At 45.2% G+C, this 25,404-nt stretch overlaps 1 protein-coding gene across 5 annotated transcripts in view; it reads left to right on the top strand.

Annotated features, from left to right (window-relative positions):
* FRMD4A (FERM domain containing 4A) overlaps nt 1-25,404 on the top strand; it is a 509,371-nt gene that overhangs the window by 403,273 nt on the left and 80,694 nt on the right. For all 5 annotated transcript variants that reach the window (XM_043884599.1, XM_043884598.1, XM_043884597.1 and 2 more), the window contains exon 11: nt 1,057-1,143. In XM_043884599.1, coding sequence (XP_043740534.1) covers nt 1,057-1,143 — 87 coding nt within the window. The remainder of the gene's footprint in view (nt 1-1,056; nt 1,144-25,404) is intronic.

Genomic DNA, 25,404 nt, shown 5'->3' with positions numbered 1-25,404 from the left:
GCTAACATAAGAAAGAGATGCACAACTTAAGAAAAAAGAAGAGGAGTTGATCTATGTATAACTGATTCACTTTGCTATACAGAAGAAACTAACACAATGTTATAAATCAACCCTACTCCAAAAAAAATTGTTTTTAAAAATTAGAGGAGTCTTAAATGCATATTACTAAGTGAAAGAAGTCAATCTGAAAAGGCTGCATATTGTATGATTCCAACTAAATGACATCCTGGAAAAGACAAATCTGGTTGCCAGAACCTGGGATGAATAGATAGAACACACAGGATTTTTAGAGCAATGAAAATACTCTGTGCAACACTATATGATTGATACATATCTATACACATTTGTCCAGACCTATGGAATGTACAATCTAAGAATGGATCCTGAGGGGAGCTATGGACTCTGGGTGATTGAGATGGGTCAGTGTAGGTTCATCAGTTACTACAAAAGTACCATTCCAGTGTGGGATGTTATTGATAGGGGAGGCTGTACACGTGTAGGGACGAGAATATATGGGAAATCTTTGTACCTTCCTCTCAATTTTGCCATGAACCTAAAACTGCTGTAAAAAAAAAAAAATCTTTTAAGGCAAAATTTTTAGGGGGGGGTCACCTTTCATAGTTTCCATGGTTCCTTCCAGCTCTGACAGCCGATGACAGTTTCTCGGCTCAGAAGGTCATTTTGTCAGTGCTTAGCATCTCTCAGATTTTCCTTAGTTGGGGGGGTGGGGGGCAGAGGTGGGCAGCGCTGAAAACCTAAAGTCTTCGAAGGAGAACAGAGAACAAGGCATCTGCTTTTGACTCAGAATGGGGGAGACAACCACAGCTATGCTGCTGGTTAGGAGTGGAGCTGGGTCCCCAGCCCAGAGGACTTTCCAAGTCGCATCACTGAGCATCCTTTGATGGCAGGGCACACCTGTCAAGGTAAATCGTAGAGAGGCGGGCTCCATCCCTTTCAAAGAATTTGCTTTTCCCTTTGTCTTCAGATGAAGCAGATCTCTTGGCTCGTGTTTCTCTCCTCTGGTCCTGCTTACCCATGCTCCTTTTGATGTCCTAGGACAAGCAGGGGATACCGTGGTGGCTGGGCCTGAGCTACAAAGGCATCTTCCAGTATGACTACCATGATAAAGTCAAGCCCAGGAAGGTAAGCATGCTCTCCTTGGTGGGCCAATGGTGCTCCGGTGGAGGGAGGAACAGGCTGAGAAGTGACAAAAATTGTTGCCGTGAACCCTCGGGGCCTCTGGGCTCCCCAGTCTCCTGATAAGTGGGGTGTATACAAACTACTCCAAACTCATCCAGTGTGCCTTCTCTGGGCAAATACTTTTCCTTCCTGTCACTAAGGAAATGGAAGCTGTAAAATTATTTAAGGTAAGAAGACTAGGAGATTTCCAGGTGGCGCTAGTGGTAAAGAACCTGCCTGCCAATGCAAGAAACACAGGAGATGCGAGTTTGATCCCTGGGTTGGGAAGGTCCCCTGGAGGAGGGCATGACAACCCACTCCAGTATTCTTGCCTGAAGAATTCCATGGACAGAGGAGACTGGTGGGCTACAGTCCATGGGGTCACAAAGAGTCAGACATGACTGAAGCGACTTAGCACATATAGAACAAGAAGACTAGGTCAGCTTACCCAGAGCAGATGAACAATAGGACTCTGACAGACCATTCTGGCCCTTCATTCTCTGGGATGCTGTGCTAATGGGAATGTGAAGGAGTGTCTCTCTTGAATCCTGAGGCTAATCTGAGTTTTCCCAAAGGTTTTCTTTTTTGTTTTTTTAGAAAGGGATGGGGGAACCTAAAAGAAGAGATCGTAGGTCAAAAAGAGGTGAAAAATAAAGAAGCATGAGAGGCTTGCCTGCCAATCCAGTAAATATTTTCTGGCATATTAGAAGCGATCAGAAATCTGGAAGAAATAAGACCACTTGCCAAAAAAGAAAGGGAAGCTTAACAGAGTATATAGAGTCACGGTGAAGCCAAAACAGAATGTTTGAAGGGGACACAGGACTTGGATTTTCTCTGTTTTCATTTCTACACATTTTTCAGACCAGAACAAATTGAAAAATTATAATGGAAAAAATGTCTCTGAGGCGAAAGCTGTCATTCAGCTCCTCCAGGCAGAGAAGAAAATGGGGAGACAGTATGCGAATCAGACCCTGAGATACAGATTAAAAGTCTATCAAAACCACACTTGCTTTTGGTTTTGGAGGGAGAAAGCCGTATGAGTTCATTATGTCACTGCAGAATGCTTTCCAAGCTGCTTTATCCACGAGCAGGATTGAAATCCACGCTACACATCCGAGCTTATTGTAGTCTATCCGGTGGACATCTGCCCTTAGCCAGCTTCTCATTAAACTGATAGAGAAAAAGTGGCTCGGTGTTGAGGAGGATTTTCACTCAATTGATCAGTAAGTCAGTTAAGTTCTATGAAAAGATCCTGAGCCTGTGATGGAGGAATTCTTCCTTGGGGACAATTCAGAAGGAACCTGGCTGTTCCAGGGACGATTGTTCTGTGACTATTTTCAAAACCCCTCCAGTTTCCTGCTGCAAGACATGATTTGGACTCTGCGTTCTTATTTTTTCTTCTTTGTCTTTCTCAGTCACTGGGTCTGTACTTCTTCAAACACTCTTAACTTTCTGTTTCTTTTTTACCTCTTTCTCTTATAACCTTTATAAATTTCTGTGCTTTTTCTTGAATTTTCTCTTTACTCCTTTCTTCTTTTTATTTTTTAAACTTTTTAGTTTATATTGGAGTCTAGCTGTTTAACAACATTGTGAAAGTTTCAGTTAAATGGCAGAGTGACTCAGCCATACATGTACATGTATCCATTCTCCCCCAAACTCCCCTCCCATCCAGGCTGCCACATAACACTGAGCAGAGTTCAATGTGCTATACAGTAGGACCTTGTTGGTTATCCATTTTAGATATAGCAGTGTACACATGCCTATCCCAGACTCTGTAACTCTCCCTTCCCCCCACTCTTTCCCCAACGGCAACCTTAAGTTTGTTCTCTTCAGTCTGAGTCTGCCTCTGTTTTGTAAATAAGTTCATTTGTACATTGACAGTCCCCTCTGTACCATCTGCTTGGCTATTTTTACTGCTTGCAAGAGCCACAAAGACTCCTAGATCCTTTAACCCAATCCTAGTAACAATATATGCATCTCTCACTTGCCCCACTGGTGGAGACCAAGGCCAGCTTGGACGACAGAGTCTACAGTGGAATTCATTAAAATCCCATGGCTGAACTCTTCTCTCCCTCTGAATGTTTTTGTTTTATTTTATTTATTTTTTATTTTTTTTCACTTATCTACAAGGTTAGCTTTTATTTTTTTTTTTTCATTTATTTTTATATTAGTTGGAGGCTAATTACTTCACAACATTGCAGTGGGTTTTGTCATACATTGACATGAATCAGCCATGGAGTTACATGTATTCCCCATCCTGATCCCTGCCTCCCATCTCCCTCTCCACCCGATTCCTCTGGGTCTTCCCAGTGCACCAGGCCCGAGCACTTGTCTCATGCATCCCATCTGGGCTGGTGATCTGTTTCACTATAGATAATATTCATGCTGTTCTCTCAAAACCTCCCACCCTCGCCTTCTCCCACAGAGTCCAAAAGTCTGTTCTGTACATCTGTGTCTCTTTTTCTGTTTTGCATATAGGGTTGTCATTACCATCTTTCTAAATTCCATATATATGTGTTAGTATGCTGTAATGTTCTTTATCTTTCTGGCTTACTTCACTCTGTATAATGGGCTCCAGTTTCATCCATCTCATTAGAACTGGTTCAAATGAATTCTTTTTAACGGCTGAGTAATATTCCATGGTGTATATGTACCACAGCTTCCTTATCCATTCGTCTGCTGATGGGCATCTAGGTTGCTTCCATGTCCTGGCTATTATAAACAGTGCTGCGATGAACATTGGGGTGCACGTGTCTCTTTCAGATCTGGTTTCCTCAGTGTGTATGCCCAGAAGTGGGATTGCTGGGTCATATGGCAGTTCTATTTCCAGTTTTTTAAGAAATCTCCACACTGTTCTCCATAGTGGCTGTACTAGTTTGCATTCCCACCAACAGTGTAAGAGGGTTCCCTTTTCTCCACACCCTCTCCAGCATTTATTGCTTGTAGACTTTTGGATAGCAGCCATCCTGACTGGTGTGTAATGGTACCTCATTGTGGTTTTGATTTGCATTTCTCTGATAATGAGTGATGTTGAGCATCTTTTCATGTGTTTGTTAGCCATCTGTATGTCTTCTTTGGAGAAATGTCTGTTTAGTTCTTTGGCCCATTTTTTGATTGGGTCATTTATTTTTCTGGAATTGAGCTGCAGGAGTTGCTTGTATATTTTTGAGATTAATCCTTTGTCTGTTTCTTCATTTGCTATTATTTTCTCCCAATCTGAGGGCTGTCTTTTCACCTTGCTTATAGTTTCCTTTGTAGTGCAAAAGCTTTTAAGTTTCATTAGGTCTCATTTGTTTATTTTTGCTTTTATTTCCAATATTCTGGGAGGTGGGTCATAGAGGATCTTGCTGTGATTTATGTCGGAGAGTGTTTTGCCTATGTTCTCCTCTAGGAGTTTTGTAGTTTCTGGTCTTACATTTAGATCTTTAATCCATTTTGAGTTTATTTTTGTGTATGGTGTTAGAAAGTGTTCTAGTTTCATTCTTTTACAAGTGGTTGACCAGTTTTCCCAGCACCACTTGTTAAAGAGGTTGTCTTTTTTCCATTGTATATCCTTGCCTCCTTTGTCGAAGATAAGGTGTCCATAGGTTCGTCGATTTATCTCTGGGCTTTCTATTCTGTTCCATTGATCTATATTTCTGTCTTTGTGCCAGTACCATACTGTCTTGATGACTGTGGCTTTGTAATAGAGTCTCAAGTCAGGCAGGTTGATTCCTCCAGTTCCATTCTTCTTTCTCAAGATTACTTTGGCTACTCAAGGTTTTTTGTATTTCCATACAAATTGTGAAATTATTTGTTCTAGTTCTGTGAAAAATACCGTTGGTAGCTTGATAGGGATTGCATTGAATCTATAGATTGCTTTGGGTAGAATAGTCATTTTGACAATATTGATTCTTCCAATCCATGAACACGGTATGTTTCTCCATCTGTTTGTGTCCTCTTTGATTTCTTTCATCAGTGTTTTATAGTTTTCTATGTATAAGTCTTTTGTTTCTTTAGGTAGACATACTCCTAAGTGTTTTATTCTTTTTGTTGCAATGGTGAATGGTATTGTTTCCTTAATTTCTCTTTCTGTTTTCTCATTGTTAGTGTATAGGAATGCAAGGCATTTCTGTGTGTTAATTTTATATCCTGCAACTTTACTATATTCATTGATTAGCTCTAGTAATTTTCTGGTAGAGTCTTTAGGGTTTTCTATGTAGAGGATCATGTCATCTGCAAACAGTGAGAGTTTTACTTCTTCTTTTCCTATCTGGATTCCTTTGACTTCTTTTTCTGCTCTGATTGCTGTGGCCAAAACTTCCAACACTATGTTGAATAGTAGTGGTGAGCATGGGCACCCTTGTCTTGTTCCTGATTTCAGGGGAAATGCTTTCAATTTTTCACCATTGAGGGTAATGCTTGCTGTGGGTTTGTCATATATAGCTTTTATTATGTTGAGGTATGTTCCTTCTATTCCTGCTTTCTGGAGAGTTTTAATCATAAATGAGTGTTGAATTTTGTCAAAGGCTTTCTCTGCATCTATTGAGATAATCATATGGTTTTTATCTTTCAATTTGTTAATGTGGTGTATTACATTGATTGATTTGTGGATATTAAAGAATCCTTGCATTCCTGGGATAAAGCCCACTTCGTCATGGTGTATGATCTTTTTAATATGTTGTTGGATTCTGTTTGCTAGAATTTTGTTAAGGATTTTTGCATCTATGTTCATCAGTGATATTGGCCTGTAGTTTTCTTTTTTTATGGCATCTTTGTCTGGTTTTGGAATTAGGGTGATGGTGGCCTCATAGAATGAGTTTGGAAGTTTACCTTCGTCTGCAATTTTCTGGAAGAGTTTGAGTAAGATAGGTGTTAGCTCTTCTCTAAATTTTTGGTAGAATTCAGCTGTGAAGCCATCTGGTCCTGGGCTTTTGTTTGCTGGAAGATTTTTGATGACAGTTTCGATTTCCTTGCTTGTGATGGGTCTGTTAAGATCTTCTATTTCTTCCTGGTTCAGTTTTGGAAAGTTATACTTTTCTAAGAATTTGTCCATTTCTTCCAAGTTGTCCATTTTATTGGCATAGAGCTGCTGGTAGTAGTCTCTTATGATCCTTTGTATTTCAGTGTTGTCTGTTGTGATCTCTCCATTTTCATTTCTAATTTTGTTAATTTGGTTCTTCTCTCTTTGTTTCTTAATGAGTCTTGCTAATGGTTTGTGAATTTTGTTTATTTTTTCAAAAAAACCAGCTTTTAGCTTTGTTGATTTTTGCTATGGTCTCTTTAGTTTCTTTTGCATTTATTTCTGCCCTAATTTTTAAGATTTCTTTCCTTCTACTAACCCTGGGGTTCTTCATTTCTTCCTTCTCTAATTGCTTTAGGTGTAGAGTTAGGTTATTTATTTGGCTTTTTTCTTGTTTCTTGATGTAAGCCTGTAATGCTATGAACCTTCCCCTTAGCACTGCTTTTACAGTGTCCCATAGATTTTGGGTTGTTGTGTTTTCATTTTCATTCATTTCTATGCATATTTTGATTTCTTTTTTGATTTCTTCTTTGATTTCTTCTATGATTTGTTGGTTATTCAGAAGCGTGTTATTTAGCCTCCATATGTTTGAATTTTTAACAATTTTTTTCCTGTAATTGAGATCTAATCTTACTGCACTGTGGTCAGAAAAGATGACTGGAATGATTTCAATTTTTTTGAATTTTCCAAGACCAGATTTATGGCCCAGGATGTGATCTATTCTGGAGAAGGTTCCGTGTGCACTTGAGAAAAAGGTGAAGTTGATTGTTTTGGGGTGAAATGTCCTATAGATATCAATTAGGTCTAGCTGGTCCATTGTGTCATTTAAGGTTTGTGTTTCCTTGTTAATTTTCTGTTTAGTTGATCCATCCATAGTTGTGAGTGGGGTATTAAAGTCTCCCACTATTATTGTGTTACTATTAATTTCCTCTTTCATACTCATTAGCGTTTGCCATACAGATTGTGGTGCTCCTGTGTTGGGTGCATATATATTTATAATTGTTATATCTTCTTCTTGGATTGATCCTTTGATCATTATGTAGTGTCCTTCTTTGTCTCTTTTCACATCCTTTATTTGAAAGTCTATTTTATCTGATTTGAGTATTGCGACTCCTGCTTTCTTTTGGTCTCCGTTTGCGTGAAGTATTTTTTTCCAGCCCTTCACTTTTAGTCTGTATGTGTCTCTTGTTTTGAGGTGGGTCTCTTGTAGACAGCATATATAGGGGTCTTGTTTTTGTATCCATTCAGCCAATCTTTGTCTTTTGGTTGGGGCATTCAGCCCATTTACATTTAAGGTAATTATTGATAGGTGTGGTCCCATTGCCATTTACTTTGTTGTTTTGGGTTCATGTTTATACAACCTTTCTGCATTTCCTGTCTAGAGAAGATCCTTTAGCATTTGTTGAAGAGCTGGTTTGGTGGTGCTGAATTCTCTCAGCTTTTGCTTGTCTGTAAAGCTTTTGAATTCTCCTTCATATCTGAATGAGATCCTTGCTGGGTACAGTAATCTAGGTTGTAGGTTATTCTCTTTCATTATTTTCAGTATGTCCTGCCATTCCCTTCTGGCCTGGAGGGTTTCTATTGATAGATCAGCTGTTATCCTTATGGGAATCCCTTTGTGTGTTATTTGTTGTTTCTCCCTTGCTGCTTTTAATATTTGTTCTTTGTGTTTGATCTTTGTTAATTTGATTAATATGTGTCTTGGGGTGTTTCGCCTTGGGTTTATCCTGTTTGGGACTCTCTGGGTTTCTTGGACTTGGGTGGCTATTTCCTTCCCCATTTTAGGGAAGTTTTCAGCTATTATCTCCTCGAGTATTTTCTCATGGCCTTTCTTTTTGTCTTCTTCTTCTGGGACTCCTATGATTCAAATGTTGGGGCGTTTCACATTGTCCCAGAGGTCCCTGAGGTTGTCCTCATTTCTTTTGATTCTTTTTTCTTTTTTCCTCTCTGCTTCATTTATTTCCACCATTTTACCTTCTACCTCACTTATCCTATCTTCTGTCTCCATTATTCTACTCTTGGTTCCCTCCAGAGTGTTTTTGATCTCATTTATTGCATTATTCATTTTTAATTGACTCTTTTTTATTTCTTCTAGGTCTTTATTAAACAGTTCTTGCATCTTTTCAATCTTTGTCTCCAGGCTATTTATCTGTAACTCCATTTTGTTTTCAAGATTTTGGATCATTTTTATTATCATTATTCTAAATTCTTTTTCAGGTAGATTCCCTATCTCCTCCTCTTTTGTTTGACTTGGTGGGCATTTTTCATGTTCCTTTACCTGTTGGGTATTTCTCTGCCTTTTCATCTTGTTTAGATTGCTGTGTCTGGAGTGGGCTTTCTGTATTCTGGAGGTCTGTGGTTCCTTTTTATTGTGGAGGTTTTACCTAGTGGCTGGGGTTGGATGATTGGCTTGTCAAGGTTTCCTGGTTAGGGAAGCTTGTGTCGGTGTTCTGGTGCGTGGAACTAGATTTCTTCTCTCTGGAGAGCAATGGAGTGCCCAGTAATGAGTTTTGAGATGGTCTATGTGTTAGGTGTGACCTTGGGCAGCCTGTATGTTGATGTTCAGGGCTATGTTCCTGCGTTGCTGGAGAATTTGCGTGGTATGTCTTGCTCTAAAACTTATTGGCTCTTGGGTGGTGGTTGGTTTCAGTGTAGGTAAGGAGGCTTTTGGATGGTCTCTTATTACTTAAAGTTCCATGTAGTCAGGAGATTTTTGGTGTTGTCAGGTTTTGGGCTTAAGTCTTCTGCCTCTGGATTTCAGTTTTATTCTTCCAGTAGTCTCAAGACTTCTCCAACTATACAACACTGATAATAAAACTTCTAGGTTAATGGAAAAAGATTCTCCCCCGTGAGGGACACCCAGAGAGGTTCACAGAATTACATGAAGAAGAGGAGAGGGAGGAGGGAGATAGAGATGAGCAGGAGGAGAAAAAGGGGGACTCAAGAGGAGAGAGACAGATCTACACAGTTGTCTGTTCCCAGAGTGTTCTCCGTAGCCCAGACACCCACAAAGGTTCACAGAATTGGATTGGGAAGAGAAGGGGAAAGGAGGAAATAGAGGTGTTCTGAGGTAGAAAACGGAGAGTCAAGATTGGGAGAGAGTAATCAACACACTCCTGAATAAAAATGGGAACTGAATATTGGATTCTTAAATGTCCACAATTTATATCATATCCTGAAAAACAAAGGTTAAAAATCTAGAGTAGAGGTTAGACTCTTAAAAATACAATATTAAAAACAAAAACACAAAAAAAAATTTAGAAATATATATGAAGCTTGGTTTAAAAATAGGGCTTCTCTTTTTTTTTTTTTGGTAAGGTTATAGTGTAATGAAAATGAAAATTAAGGAGTAGTAGAGGAGTAATAGAGGACTTTAAAAGGAAATAAGAGAAAAAGAAAAAGAAAATAGAAGAGAAAAAAAAAAAGAAAAAAAAATTTTTCCTAATTAAAAAAATCGTAAAAATCTATGAAAATGAAAGTTAAGGAGTAATGGGGGAGTAATAGGGAATTTTAAAAGAAAATAAAAGAGAAAAAAGAAAAAAAAATTTTTTTTCTTACTTAAAAAAAAAAAAAGTAAAAATATATCTAGGAATTTCTCTGGAGCTGCTGCGGTCAGTGTGGGTTCAGTTCAGTTTCAGATAGCTCCTCGTTCCTGCGTACACTTCTTGATATCTACATGCCCCTTCCGGTGTAGTCGGTGTTATCTACAGGGATTTTAATCTGTTGCACTGGTCCCTTCTGAAGCGGTTCCCTTTGGTTATTTGGCTTCTGTTTGCCAGTCTCTTCAGTGCCTAATTTCTGCCCTGACACAGGCGGGCGGAGGTGGTCTCTTGTTCAGGTTGCTAGTTCCGTCGCGCTGCTGCGAGGGGCTGGCGCTGCTTTCCCGGTGTACCGCTGCTCAGGCTCCCGGCTGTTCTATATGGAGCGTGGCCTGCGCTGCGCGCGGTTCCATCCCTCGGGTGTTCCACAAAAGCGCGTAACAAAAAGCTGCGCCTGCTTTTTGTGCCTTCCCTGTCAGAGCGGCTCAGGCAGCCAGAAGCTTGACGGGCGCACTCCCCCCAGGTGCGGCGCGCCTTCTCCCCTCCGCCGTCCCAGTCTCAGTTTCCGCCGGCGCCAGTCGGATGCCTGCACCTTCTGCCCTCCGCGTCCCCAGCCCCAGTCCCCGCCCGCGCCGGTCGGGTGCCTGCGCCCTGTGTCTCACCGCGACCCTCCCGGCGGATGTCGATCATCCAGAATCTCAGGAGGTCTTTGATTAGAAACTGGAGGCCTGTTTGCAGTGCGGTAGGGGATGCGGTCCTTGGGGCTGAGCCTGCCCCTTTCCCCTTCCCCCTGCCTTCTGCCTCCGGCGGGCCTGGGCCGGTCCGCAGCCTGCGAGCTCTTCTCTGGACTTGCTCGGTCCCTTTGTTCTGCGAACGGCCAGCAGTGTGTTCAGGCCGGTTAATTATCTCTCTCTCTCTCTTGCTATCCCACAGTTTAAGTTGGTAACTCACAAAAGCTCCCTCCGATTGTCCTCAGGGCACTCAGGCCCGGTCCTTACCCTAAGCAATGCCGCCGGCTCCTCTCTGTTCTGCCCCCACTTGCTGGTGGCGGATGCGGGTGTCTGGGGTACTTTTCTGCTGGGAGTTGCTTTTAGGCACATAATCTGTGGGTTTTATTTATTGTTCCCCTCCCAGTCAGGTTGCCCTCCGAGATTCAAAATCTTCCCCCAGACCCGCCAGTGCGAGGGTTTCCTGGTGTTTGGAAACTTCCTCTTTTAAGACTCCCTTCCCAGGATGGATCTCCATCCTTAGCTCTTTTGTCTCTCTTTTTATCTTTTATATTTTGTCCTACCTCCTTTCGAAGACAATGGGTTGCTTTTCTGGGCGCCTGATGACCTCAGCTAGCGATCAGAAGTTGTTTTGTGAAGTTTGCTCTGTGTTCAATTATTCTTTTGATGAATTTGTAGGAGAGAAAGTGGTGTCCCCGTCCTATTCCTCCGCCATCTTGGCTCCTCCCTCTCTGAATGTTTTTGAAAATTGTGCTAACTAGTATTGGTATGTGTTCAGTTTGATTTATTAATATGTTTAAGCTTGCTTTGTTTCTCTAATTGAGGTGCTAATGAAGTTTTTAGATGTAGTGAGGTAGCCTTGATATTTGTGAAACATACAAAATGCAGCACAGGGGTTCAATAAATTGTAACTATTCCTGTAAGACTCCAAAAGAGACTTCAAAATAATGAAAAGTGGGAAGCAAAATGTGTGAATAATCACCCTTTGAATGAGAGAATTTACTCTCATTGGTTGAATTTATGCAGGTCAGTGGATTAAAAATGTTAACAAGTGAATACATGTATTCAGAATATTGACTGTATTCAAACTGAGTTGTTACTGAAAATGTTGCATGCTTCTATGTCCCCTAAGGAAGCATTTGGGATTCTCAAGTCTATCACTAACTGAGGGACAACCAGGCCATCAGAGTCACTATTCATTCATTTCTTCATTCCTTCAGAAATGTGTTTTGCATACCCTCTATGCACCAAGCAGGCCACAGGGTGCTGAGATAAGACACACATCAGGTCTTCAGGTCCTGCCAGGCTATTAGATAGAGAGGTGTAGTAATTGCACCTTACAGATAAGACAGGTCTATGTGAGGGCTGATGGTGAATTGGCTGGGCTTACGGAGAAGGAGCTGTGTTTTGTGGTGGTGACAGAGGTATTGAAGATGGACCAGTGGGGTGAGGAGACACACAGGTGTGCATGAAAGCACCATGAAGGAGAGGAGCATGGTGTGATGGAGAAGCACAGGGCACCTCTAGGGCTGGAACATAGTGGGAGAGGAGGCTGATGGGGCTCCCGCATCCGGAGTCCTGAGGATTTGCGAGGAAGATTTCCTCTTTGAGGCAGCAGGAGCCTCTGAAGCAGACAAGTGGCCATTTTTGACTTCCTTAGCCAGAGGAGCATCGTTCTGACAGCTGGTGGAGGATAAGTGGAGTGATACAGGATAATACTTGCAGACTGAGACATCATTACACTAATGTAGGTGTGAGCTGGTGGGGGCTTGGGGGTGGCTGTCTGTGCTGGGGATGGAGAAGGGGAATTGGAAGAGGGATGTTTAGAAGGTAATGTGACTGATCAATGGCAAGGGGTGAGAGGATGGCAGTCAGAGAAGGAGGAGAACCTAGAACAACTCCCAGGCTTCTTGATCAACCAGATCCTGGGATATGAGAGAAGGAGAGAGAAGAGCAGTTTAGGACACACCATGTCTTAGGCTGATGGGGCATTTAGGTAGCCTTGGCAGATAGGCAGTGGGTTTTCAGTTGGAGCTCCACAGTATCAATTTCCAAATCATAACTGAACAGAGAGAGGAGCGGGAGATGTACTCAGCACACAGAAAAAGTTACAGTAGCCGTAAGTGAATTTCAGTTCCCCATTGTGACATTCCCTGTGAGGCTGAAGGGCAGGCTGGGGACTGGGACACCCTGACCTTGCTATAACTTGGGGAGCCCTCTTTAGGAAGTAAATGTGCAATTGGAATACAAAATTAAGAACGGGCTTTTGAAAAGCCCATGAGGAGAAGAGAGCAGAAATTTCATTAGCCCAAGTGGTATCCACCTCTACTGAGACCTGCCGTGGGCCCTAAAGACTTAGCCTGAGCTGTAGAGAAGCGGTCCCAGCTGCAGGGAACACGAGGCAGGGCGCCTGTCCCTTTTGCTCACAGCCAGCACCTCACCATCATAAGAAGGCCATCTCTCTTCCATGTAGGGCTTCCCTGGTGGCTCAGATGGTAAAGCATCTGCCTGCAGTGTGGGAGACCTGGGTTCAATCCCTGGGCTGGAAAGATCCCCTGGAGAAGGCAATGGCAACCACTCCGGTATTCTTGCCTAGAAAATTCCATGGACGGAGGAACCTGGTAGGCTACAGTCCATGGGATCGCAAAGAGTGGGACACAACTGAGCGACTTCACTTTCACTTTCTTTTCTTCCATGTAAGGCACCTGAGAGCTTCTGAATGCACAGAGCATACTCCCTGGCTCCAGACCTGTGAATCTAAAGAGACGCAGGCATGTGGTAGAGACCACTGGTAGAGACCACGCACACTTACATATGCGTGCCCCAAATCTGTCTTCAGCTAAAGATGGGAAACTAACATGAAACTGTCCGAATGGAGAGAGGCCCCAGTCTCCCCTGATCCCCCCATCTCTCATCTCTGACCCAGCCGCTGAATGTCTAGAAAGCCTCACAGTCAATTCTGCCTTGGTGGCCAGAGTTGAGGATCACCCCAGAGGCCAGCGGTTCGTCCTTTCTGAACTCAGACTCAAGGTGGATCAGCCACACATCCTCTGCACCTGGGGAGCTGGCCACAGGGCTCAAGTTCAGGCCGGCTCTGAATGAAGGATGGCCCTCCAGGCAGCAATCGCACCCTGGCAAAGGGGGCCAGGCAGAGCTCGCCACCTGGGACCCCTGCAGCGCTCAGGAAACGGGGAGTGGCACCCAGTTCTGGGCACCTGAAAGCCCTTTTGTAGCAACAGTTGCCCCTCCAGCCCAGGCAGGAGTCTTCCTGACACTCTGACCCAGTTACAGCAGCTAGGCCCTATGGCACTGAGACAGTGGGAGTCAGCTTTCAAGTAGGGGCAGGACCAGGGTGAGCCGCACCTTTGCCTTCAGAGGAGCTGGAGGCATCTCTCGGCGTCCTTGGCTGCAGTAGCATCAGCAGATCATGCACACAGCCAGAAACAGGCCCTCAGTAGTCTCCTGTGAGAATGCACTCAGGTGCCTCCCTAGGGGCCCCGAGAAGAAGCAGGTAGCTAATGACTGTCCCAAAGTGGACAGCACCACAGCTGTTCCAGCTTCTCTGGGGGTTGGGGCTACTAGTTTGCCACTCTGGTTGCAGTCTTCCCTAAATGGCTTAATCCTCACTCTGAAGCCCTGGGGGCTTTGGGGGAGATGGAGTAAAGCTCGGGGTCCCTCGTTGGTGGAGCAGGGAGAGCATTCTAGGCCCCTCCCAATCACTCGCCCCTATCTATTACCTGGATCTTCTAAACAGATGGGCATCTGGCCTCGCAGAGCACAGCCCAAAATGCAAGCTGCTGATGTTAGGGGAAAAAAATAGCTTCTTTGCCCTCAGGGCACACGTGTCAGGAATAGCAAGGCACTTGTAGATGTCCCAAGAGGGTGTTTTGGCTCTTGAGTATATTCAGAAGCTCAGAACTATTTCAGAATGATGTGCGCAAGAATAGCCCCCCAAATGCCTAAAAAGCCGACACATAGGACTAAAAACAAAATAACCCAGGCTCCCATCTATACTAGAATAGTGGCCCTTGCTTACATAGATGACTTTTTTTTTTTTTTTTTTTTTGGCTTCATGGGGTCTTATTTGTGGCATGTGGGATCTAGTTCCCTGACCAGGGATCAAATCCAGGCCCCCTGAATTGTGGGCTGAGTCTTAGCCACTGGACCACCAGGGAAGTCCCAAGATGAGTTCTTTTAAAATGAACAGATGGAATCCCAAACAGTGTCTGAGGATAGGTTATAGAATTGTTTATAAGTCATTAAATATCCCCCCGCCATCAACTCTCATTGAATCCTGTTGTTTCTCTCCTTCACCCACTGATGTTTTCCCTCTCACTCAGCCTGCCTCCCCACTCCTGCACGCTTGTTCATACAATGCCAAACATGCCTCTCTTCTTTACCATGATTGTGGGGTGATCATTTTAGGCACTGTCAATGAATGAGGTTTCAGAGAACAAGAGTGGCAGTATTTTCATGTCTAAATGTCTGGGTTTAGTAGTGGTCTCAGAAGTGCAGAGAGGATTACGTTGGTGAAAAAAGAAAAAATGTTGCAGCTGCGTAGATCATTTCCCCTTCTTTCTCCTGGGTGCCACATTCCCTTTGAGCACATGCCGGTGCTGCTTCTGCTGCATCGCTTCTGTCGTGTCCGACTCTGCGCGACCCCACAGACGGCAGCCCACCAGGCTCCCCCGTCCCTGGGATTCTCCAGGCAAGAACACCGGAGTGGGTTGCCACTTCCTTCTCCAGAGCACATGTCTACATGTATAGAAATGGAACTTTTCACAGGTGAGAGGTCCTTCATTCCACCTCTGAAGGACCTGTTGAGCTTCCCTGGTGGCTCAGTGGTGACGAATCCATCTGCCAATGCAGGAGACACAGGTTTGATCCCTGAATCGGGCAGATCCCCTGGAGGAGGGCATGGCAACCCACTGCAATATTCTTGCCTGGAGAATCCCATAGACAGAGAAGCCTGGGGGACTACAGTCCATGGGGTCTCAAAGAGACGGACACGACTTAGCGACTAAACAACAACTGTCCGGTTGACTTCAGGGACTCATGAAACATTATCAGTTGAACTTGTCAGTTCAAGTGCACTTGGACACTTGAAGTAAAATATCAAGCTTCATCTTGGGTTATATTTATGGCCAAGGAAAGACACACAGGCATCAAACAAGAGTAAATGCCACTACATACAGTGACCGTCAGTGGGGACACGCCACGAATCAGCTGGCATGTCAGTCTCAGGCAGCTGTGTTGGTACAAGCGAGAGTGTTTCTACTTCACTGCGAACATTTGAATGAAAATTAAATGATCTATACTGAAAAGATACTGTTTATTAACTCCCATGGAACCAGGATCACATGGGGCAGAGATAAATAAGGCTGGGTGAAGTCAGTAACAAAGGGCTCCCTCTTTTAGAGGAGGACCTTGCACTCCTTAGATCAGAGCCTGAAAAATTCTGAAAGCTCTGATCTCTGGGACAATCTGCCTCTTCTTGGGAGCACTGGGACCAAAGGTTTCAGGTGATTCACTTCTCCCACGCTCAAGAATCAGTTCCCACCAGCACCAAGCTGAGCTGTGTGCTCTGTCCTCTGGCTGTAGTCTGCACTCCCCAGTCCTGTGGAGAGCCCAGCCATTGAATCATCAGAAAACATTATCATTTACAACAGAAAACGCTTTCTGAGTGGGGCGCCAGGAAGAGTCAGAATAAAGATCCGTCCATCAGGCTTTATCAGGCGCTATATGCATTTAAAAAAAGAACAGTGTGAAACACGTGACTCCAAAGAAACCTTAGAAAGAATATTCAATATCTGCAAATCATCACTGATAGCTGCAGCCCACTCACCAGCCCATATTTAATGAAATCTCTCCGTGGGGGGAGGATGACAGTGCTGCTCCTTGTTACGTATTCAGCAGACAGCATTTACTTATTTATTTGATGTGCAATTAGGGGCACTCTTATGTTCACTTAGATGCTCAATTAGGAGCCTGGAGGGCTCCCCTCTGAGACATTAGGAGAAGGAACCAGAGTAAATGGTCTACCCCTTCCCCCCAGAGCAGCCAATGCAGCTTCCTATGGTTCCTCTGAGCATTTCGGAATCAAGAGCATTAGCTCAGAGAACTGATGCATTGCTTGTCACTGCCCCAGATTAGTAAGGATTTTTGAACTAGATGAAACGATGAGACAGGAAGAGAAAATAATATTTACAGGAAATATTCCATCAACTATGAGCCAGCTCCCAGCTCATAGTCAGCCAGCCTGCTGAATTATTCAACGCGATAAGCACGCCTTTAAGTGCTTTGCCGACTTATTTTTCAGCTTCTGTTTGGACGCACTTGACTCATCCTTGGGCCGCTGAGCTCTCTGCCTTGGCAGGCCCTGGGCGGGTGCCTCCCTCATCCCGTTATCTGTATTCCCCTGGGAGACTGCACCCTGGGCTCCCCGGGGAGGAAGAGCTCCACAGAGTATGTTCAGCATTCCAAGCATTTTGCAGCCTTTGCTTTTTCAGTATCTGATCAAAGGGCTCCTTTGTTGCCTCCTTCAGATCTCACTCAGCACTGAGTGGACCAGGAAGCGTTCAGTGCCTGTGGGTGACAGGCCCTGGCCACAGGTCACCAAGGGGAGCTGGCCTCAAAGCTGAGGAGTGGGCCTGCTGAGGGATGCTGGGGTGCAGGGAGGAAGTGGGGGCAGAGAGTCACCAGCATCTGCCATCTTTAAATAACTCCCCAGGAAAGGAAAAAAGCAGTTGTATTCTAGGAAGATTGAGATGCTCTTCTCAAAGCATCAGTAGTGCATACGTGTATGTGCATAGTTGTATCTGACTCTTTGCAACCCCATGGACTATAGCCCCCTAGGCTCCTCTGTTCATGGAATTTTCCAGGCAAGAATACTGGATTGAGTTGCCGTTTTCTCCTGCAGGGTATCTTCCCAACCCAGGGATCGAACCCGAGTCTCCTGTATCTCCTGTATTGGCAGGCAGATTCTTTACCACTGTACCACCTGAGAAGACATCCTCTTCTCAAAGCGTGTGCATTAAGCATAGCTGAGTTCTCTCCCTTTGGAACAGGAATCCCAGTCTCTCCTGTCATCCAAGAATTTCAGTCCCCTGAATGTGCTGAGCTGGAGCTTTGGAACTCCAGTAGAAAGTGTTGAATATGAAATCTTTTAGTAAAATGGTCCCCGAGGCAGAAATACCAATTGCTTGTCCTGAGCCAATCCCTGAAGATGATACAGTAAGCAAAAAAGACAGCTCCCTGCCCTCATAGAGCTTAGAGTCTAGAGAAGATGGTCAAAGCACTAGGTCTCTTAACGTAAAGTGTCAGAGTAGTGAATTCGACACAGACAGTCAATCAGTAAGGAAGAGGGGGATGGTATGGAATGGTCAGGAGTGGTCTCACTGAAGAGGTGATGTTTAAGTGACTCTACTCCAAGTGGTGCACCTCCCCTGAGAAGCAGAGTTGGAGGTGGATTCTCTCACAGGAGATGTACTGGGAAACGGTCTGGAATTAACACCAAAGAACAAAGGGAAGCAGACAGGACCCAGCAGAGGGGGAACTGGATCTGTGATTTAACCTCAGGCAAAGCTGAGGAACTGCAACCAGCAGACCCATCACCTTAGCTCAGCATCAACCAATCATTAGGTACAGGTGACCCGTCAGGGTGGGGTCGTGACCCTGGGCAAGATTGGCTCTGCGCAGCTGAGGGTGTGCAGAGGTGATAAATCCTGCAGTCCTGAAGGAGGTGCTGGTCGGTGCAGTCGCTTTTACTGCAGTGGTTCCTCAGGTGTGGCCCTTGAACCAGCAGATCTGCTACATGACCTGGGAACACATGAGGACCACATATTCGAGGTACCCGCCTGACTCTGAAATTCAGAGGCTGGGATGTGGCAGTGTGGGTTTTCACAAGCCCTCAGGAAGATTTGGAGACAGGCTGTAGAGTTTGAGGATGACTGCTCTACACACGGGTAACAGAAGCTTTCTGTTGTTCAGCTTTGTTGTTAAGATAGTGTCATCTAAGTTAAAGTCAGATTCCTTCTTATAACAGTTTTAAAAAGAGGTTGTATAAGCCAGTGACCTCCATGTCCACTTAAAGGCCCAAAATAAATCTCAAAATCTCAACCAAGGAGTAATTTGAGGTCTATTAACTCACTTCCAAGGGATTCAGAGTTGTGATAAACAGCTTATTTAACTTCTCTGTGCCTATGTTTTTATGTCTGTGAAATGGAGGCTCTAAAACATGAGCAATAGTTCAGTTACCTTCAACTTGAATATGTTTACATCTCAAAGAGTTGCCTGTTCCCCACAATAAAAGTGCTGTTGCCCTTGACATAGCAAATATTGTTACAGTCTCTTTTATGCTGAACACAAGAGGCAGGATCACCATGAAGAGCAAACAGCGTCTCTTTGTTAAGATGATTGATTTTTTTCTTGGTCACTGGATCTGAGAACCCAGGGTCCCTTGGTTCCCACAGGTTCCTCTGGAGGCCATTTCAAAGCCTGGTCCTGAGTTAAACCCTCCCCCTCAGCAACTTATTTTCTTGTTGGAACTGTCTCCATAATACTCGTGCTAATGTCAAACTGTCCCTTTTGAACATGCTGTCTATGAGCAGAAAATAAAAGCATGCGCCCATCCAGGTGGGTAATCTTCAAGAGCTATAAGGTGAGTCATTTCTCTGGAAAGGTACAGGAGGACAGAAATGCAATTCTTCTCTTAAAAATTTTTTGTTTTTGTTTTTGGCTGCACTGGGTCTTTGTTGCTGCGTGCAGGCTTTCTCTGGTTGTGGCAGTCAGGGGCTATTTTAGTTGCAGTGCACAGGCTTCCCATTGAGGTGGCTTCTCTTGTGGAGCACAGGCTCAGTAGTTGTGGTTCACAGGCTTGGCTGCCTTGCATCTAAGTGTGGGAACTTGCTGTGTCCCCTGTATTGGCAGGTGAATTCACCACTGGACCAGTGCAATTCAGGGAGGTCCCAATGCAATTCTTCCTTTAGGAGAAGCAGATCCAAATCTCTCATGGGTTGACCTGCTTGGAGGTACCTCTTAGAGGTGGTACCTTTTACTGTGAAGAACTCGCCCAAGTGCTATCTGGTTACCAGGGTAACTCTCCAGGCCTGGCATCACCCTTTGGGTATTCTGTTCCTGCTCCCACCTCCTACTGTTATTTCTGATGGCAAGATGTCCAATCTGGTGGTCAAGACCCCTCATTTATAGATCCAGGTCTCCAAGCTCAGTCGCATCCCTGGGCCTCAGTTTCCCATCAACAAGGCAGCTGCTGCAGATGATGGGGAATCTTGAGGTCGAGAGAAGCAGGAAACAAGAAATGGGGGAGAGGGATGAAGCTAGGGGCAAGCTTGCTGTAAAGCCAGGAGTTAGTCCTTCGTGAAAGGAAGAGTGGAAAACAACATTTTCTCAGAAGGAAGTGGTAGAGAGAGAGAGAACGCCAGTTTCTAAGTGGGTAAATCCCTGTCTGTCTCTGACTATTGTCCAGATTCACTGAAACCCCAGCTAGATCCAAGCAGATGACCAGAAATAGTTTCCCACCCTGCCCCCGGCCCAGCTGAGTGTCTGTCCCTCATGTGGGGTGTGAGGTCTCCCGGAGCTCATCTGCCACCCATGGCCGAGTGTCATCTTCTTATTAAGCAGCAGCTTGTGTCAAGCACTAGGATCACTATATACACAGCCACGTTGATACTGGGGAGAGAGGGGAGTAGGGGTCAGACTCAACACTCTGTATTTATAGTGAAGGTCGCTCAGTCATGTCCAACTCTTTGCAACCCAACCCCATGGACTGTACAGTCCATGGAATTCTCCAGGCCAGAATACTGGAGTGGGTAGCCTTTCCCTTCTCCAGGGGATCTTCCCAACCCCCAGGAGATTGAACCCAGGTCTCCCGCATTGCAGGCAGATTCTTTACCAACTGAGCCACAAGAGAAGCCCAGGAATACTGGAGTGGGTAGCCTATCCATTCTCCACTGGATCTTCCTGACCCAGGAATCAATCTGGGGTCTCCTGCATTGCAGGCGGATTCTTTACCAACTGAACTATCTGTATTTATAACATCCAATGAACTATCTGTATTTATAACATCCAAATAAACACCCAGCCAGACAGGCCAGTAGCCCCCTTGAGACTGCCGAACTTCTAGATAACTGGCAGAAACAGACTCCTGCTACCCAGGGCACCCCATAGACCTTGGGTGTAATCTGAAGACGATAATGAAAACCAAAGGCTCTTGTTGGATCTCTGTCTTTGGTAGAGGCACCTCCAGTAGCCCCACCCACTCCAAAGGGAGCCCTGAACCAGTAGTGACTTAGGAACTAGTTGGATTTCTCTCGCTTAAAAACCAAAGACTTGGTCAGGCTAACAAGAATATCGATGACCTGGGACTCAAAAGACATTTCTTCTATCTCCCACTGTTCTTTTAAAAGTATTCTTCCGTAGATGGAAAGGCAAGCAGCTCATGACTTTTCTGATCTCCCAGGTAATAAAGAGTCACTTTAAATAGCAAAGTTAATTTTATTAAGAAATGAGATAGGGAGTTTGGGATGGACATGTACATACTGCTATACTTAAAATGAATAACCAACAAGGACCTACTACATAGCATATGGAACCCTGCTTAGTGTTATGTAGCAGCCTGGATAGGAGGGGAGGTTGAGGGAGAATGTATACAGGTATATGTATGGGTGAGTCCCTGATAATTTCAGATGAACAATGTTAACCACTGGACCACTAGGTGAAGAGTATGTTCACCTGAAGCTATCACAACATTGTTTGTTAATTGGCTGTACCCCAATACAAAATAAAAAGTTTAAACTGAAAACAAAAAAAATTAGAGTGCCCAATCCTTGATAACAACCAAAGCCCCCAACTTGATGTAACATTAAATCTCATCCCAACTGGGCAACCTCCATCTCTCCATACCTCCTCTGATGGCAGCTAGCAGCCCTCTCCTCGTTGTTTAGATGTGAGCAGGGGTCAGGTGGCAATCTCAGCTTCAGCCCTTAACTTTAGGAGACGCCCGGCAAGTTCTGTAGGCAACAGTGGGGGAGTGGGAGGGATGGTATGTGTGTGTGTGTCGCTCAGTCATGTCTGACTCATTGCGACCCCATGGACTTGTCGCCCGCCAGACTCCTCTGAGATGGATTATCATAAAGTCTTGGCTAGTACATCGCTGTCGGATCCTGCAACTCTGGTTGTGCAGTGGTGTCATCACCTACCAATATCATTACTCCTGACCAACTGTGCTAAGACCTGGGGCAACCCCAGAGAGCCCTGGCCAGTGAACCCAGAGACCATCCCAGCACACAGGTCTTTCCAGCATTTGTGACAGGTGTTTCTGATGCTACATGGGTTTTTGAAAGATTCCTCACCAATCCTGAGACTCATTCTAGAAAGTGTGCATGCATGCTAAGTTGCTTCAGTCATGTCCGACTCTGTGACTCCATGAACTGTAGCCTACCAGGCTCCTCTGTCCGTGGGATTCTCCAGGCAAGAATACTGAAGTGGGTTGACTTGCCCTCCTTCAGGGGATACTCCTGACCCAGGAATCAAACCTGTGTTTCTTAACGTCTACCTGCATTGGCAGGCAGGTTCTTTACCCACTAGCATCACCAAATGTGGCCTGTGGGTTACCCCCACCCCCTGAGTGGACCCAGCCTCCTCATGATGAGTATTTCTGTTCTAACCTTTTATCAAGAGGTCAAAGAATCAGAGGGCTTCTAGGTGCCCATCTCTCCAGGCCTCCCTGGACCATAAACCAGCTTCTAGCCCTGCCTATAGCAACGATCAGGAGATACAGCTGAGGGAATGGCCTCTCTGTGGCCGTGCACAGGTGTATATCTATAACCACATCATGGAGCTGATGCTTGGAGCTGTGGGGGTTGAGAAACATGTCCCTAGCCAGATTTCTTACATGGTAGTGTCAGAGAACACCCCCAGAGATACCTCAGTTATGATAGCACAAAGCAGTCGGGCTGGCGGAGATCAGTTGTCATCTGCAGAGCCCACCCCAGCAGACACGAGAGGAAAGCCCTACAGAAGGACCATCAAAGCAGGGGGAGTCAGAAGCTGCCTGTGGAAAAGGGGCAGTCCTGGGATTAGGGGGCCTTATCCTGGACTGATGTCTCCTTTTAAGTAAGTAATTTCACCAAAGAGCATCTTCGGTTTTATGGTTCATGAAGAGTAAGATTTAGCAGTCAGAGCAGTGGAAAGGCCTAAGAAGCTCCTGGTTACCCCCATTTCTCCACAACCCCCCAAGCCCTAGTCACCCAGAAACCTACTTTCCTGTCACTCTGGCCTTGCCTGTGCCAGACATGTTGTATAAATGGAACCAGAATCTGTGGCCTTTCATGCTTGGCTTCTTTCACTTAGAATATTGTGGTTAAGGTTCATCCCTGTTGTAGCATGAATCAGAACTTCATTCCTTCTCATGGCTGAATAAGTTTCAATCATTCTCTGTTTACTTCAGCGTTTTCTGCTCTCACACAGCAAACACATTACACAAATGGTGCCTTGGGTCCTCATCCTTATAGTGTCCCTGATAACGGGGTACAGCTTTGCCCCAGTTTCCTTCTGATAGCCACTCTGCTGTCACTGCAGCAATGCCTTCCCCGACTGCTTTATAAACAGTGACAACCCCTGTCCTACCCCTGATGCTTGTCCTCAAACCTGCTACCCTCTAATGTCCTCCGTACAGTTCTCTGATTTATTTTCCTACCTCACAGAAATGTGTGGGGACTGTTGGTGTTTTCTTTTTTTTTTTTTTCCCCGGCCTCGCCTCCCGGAGACCAGCTCCCGGGAGCGCCGGCCTCCGCCTGGCGGACGGGGCGGGGGCCTGGTGTTTTCTTTACTGCATGCCCACTGGTATTGCAGTGCCTGACCCAAGGTAGAAGATAGTGGTTAAATGAAAAAAGGCAGGCAGAGCGGAATATCTCTGCTATCTGTTAGGATGTTGTGAGCCACCTCCATATATATGTGTATTGTGGTCTCAGAGATAGAAGGATAAATAGCATAGCTTCTATAAGGAAGGGTTGGAGGAAAAGATCAGACATCTGTAAGGAAAGGGAGGGAGGCAGGAGAGCTTTTAACAGCTTAGACTTGTTGATGGAAAAACAAAAAGCATGACATTTCCCTAGTCCATCTAGAGCAGCGGTCCCCAGACTTTTTGGCACCAGGGAACAGTTTCATGGAAGACACTTTTTCTATGCACTGGGGTGAGGTGGGGGATGCTATGGGGATGATTCAAGAGCTTTATATTTATTGTGCACTTTGTTTCTGTTATTATTGCATTAACTCCACCTCAGGTCGTCAGGCATTATATTCCAGAGATTGGGGACTCCTGCTCTAGACTGTCTCTTGATTTTATTTTTTTGTCTCTTGGAGCGAAAAGGATCCAAATTACTACTAGTTACTAGATGTCAAAAGGGAATCTCTGGAGGATGGCAGGCCACTGAATCATTCAGCTGGATGCCTTTTCTTGCTTAGAAGCAGGAAATGTCAGGCTGAGAAACCCTGCTTGTCAGATCCAGTACCCTTTGCCTTGTCTCGGATCTCAGCTTGTTTCTGCTGAACCCCACAATACTTACGAAGCTCTGTGAGGTTTTTTCCTTCTTAATGAGCATGATTCAGAGGGGAATCCTGGGTTGATCTTCCTGAGGTGTGAACCTATTTCATACTAAACCCTAGCACAGCCTGAACATTGTCAAGCTCTCACTCCTGCACCTGGGGGCTCGTTGGCCAAGCCTGGAGGTGGGACTGGGGGACTCTACCGGAGGGTTCAGCCTGCTCCAGGTCATGCCTAGCAAAGAGCCTTCCACCGATCTAGCCAGAATGGGTTGTGAGGGGTCACTCCAGGTCTGGATTCAAGAGGATTCCAGCTTGAGTTTCTGAGCTCCTGGAGACCCACTCACTTTGGAACAGACTTGAATTCAGACAGAGCTACCAGAAGAAGGAAGAGCTGTAGTTCCTGGGTTGCAGTTCCCGGGCTGGCAGCCCTGCCACTTCCCCATTGCCGTTTCCCGTGTGGTTTAGAAATATACTAACAAGATGTGCAGATTCAGGGTCTGGTGGTTCCTCATGGCATGGAGGTTACCTGAATTTTGAGCAGATAGGGGTCAAATACAAACTTCCACCATTTATGATCTGTGTGACTTGGAGAAAGTGATTTAACCTCTCTGAACTCTGGCTGCCATAATAACCTACCATCTAGAGTTCTTCATTCATTCACTTATTCCCTTAACAATTACTGAGTGCCTAATATGCCCTGAAGCACTGTGCTATGTGCCAGGAAAATACCTTAAACAAGCCTAGAGTCTAGTAGAAAAGACATTTGAGTAAAAAAAAGACATTTTATGACACAGGATGAGAACTGGCTTGACAGAGGGTGATGAATGAATATCAAGGAGAACCAGCCCAGTTGAGGGCTGGGATGTCTGGGGAGTGGGAACAGCCCTCATGAAAAAACATGGTTTAGGGCAGGTTGCAGAGAAGTGCCCGTTTCCTCCTCTGCTCTCATGGCTCCTCTCCCAAATTCACAGTTCACACACTGACCTGCCCACTTCAGGATTCCTCTAGGGAAACGGGAACAAGGGCAGAGCCCTTCTGGAAAGAGAGAAATTCTAGAATTGGAATCCTTACCACATCTCCTTAAAACATCCCCTCGTCTCTTCTTTCTGGGAAGGCTAAGCTGTGGAGCAGATACAGAACTGCTTAGTAAGAGAGACCAGAGAGAGAGAGAGGGAAATCGCCAAAGTCAGCCAAGGCACCAGCGGCAGAGATGGCGGTTCAGCCCCAGCCTCCCCGCCCCTCCTGGCTGCGCCACCATCACAGAACAGCCGGCAGGACCGCCGAGTGCTCTCAGCAGCAGTCTGAGCCAGCCGTCCCAGGCCTGCCCTGGCCCCAGGCCTGCCCGGCCCCCGTGCTCCCTAGGACACTTTCCAACCAGGAGAGCCTGGAGCCC

Source organism: Cervus elaphus, chromosome 23 (assembly GCF_910594005.1).
Source record: "Cervus elaphus chromosome 23, mCerEla1.1, whole genome shotgun sequence".
NCBI classification, from domain to species: Eukaryota; Metazoa; Chordata; class Mammalia; order Artiodactyla; family Cervidae; genus Cervus; species Cervus elaphus.
Note: the sequence above shows the minus strand (reverse complement) of the source record. Positions and strands in the feature narration are given on the sequence as shown.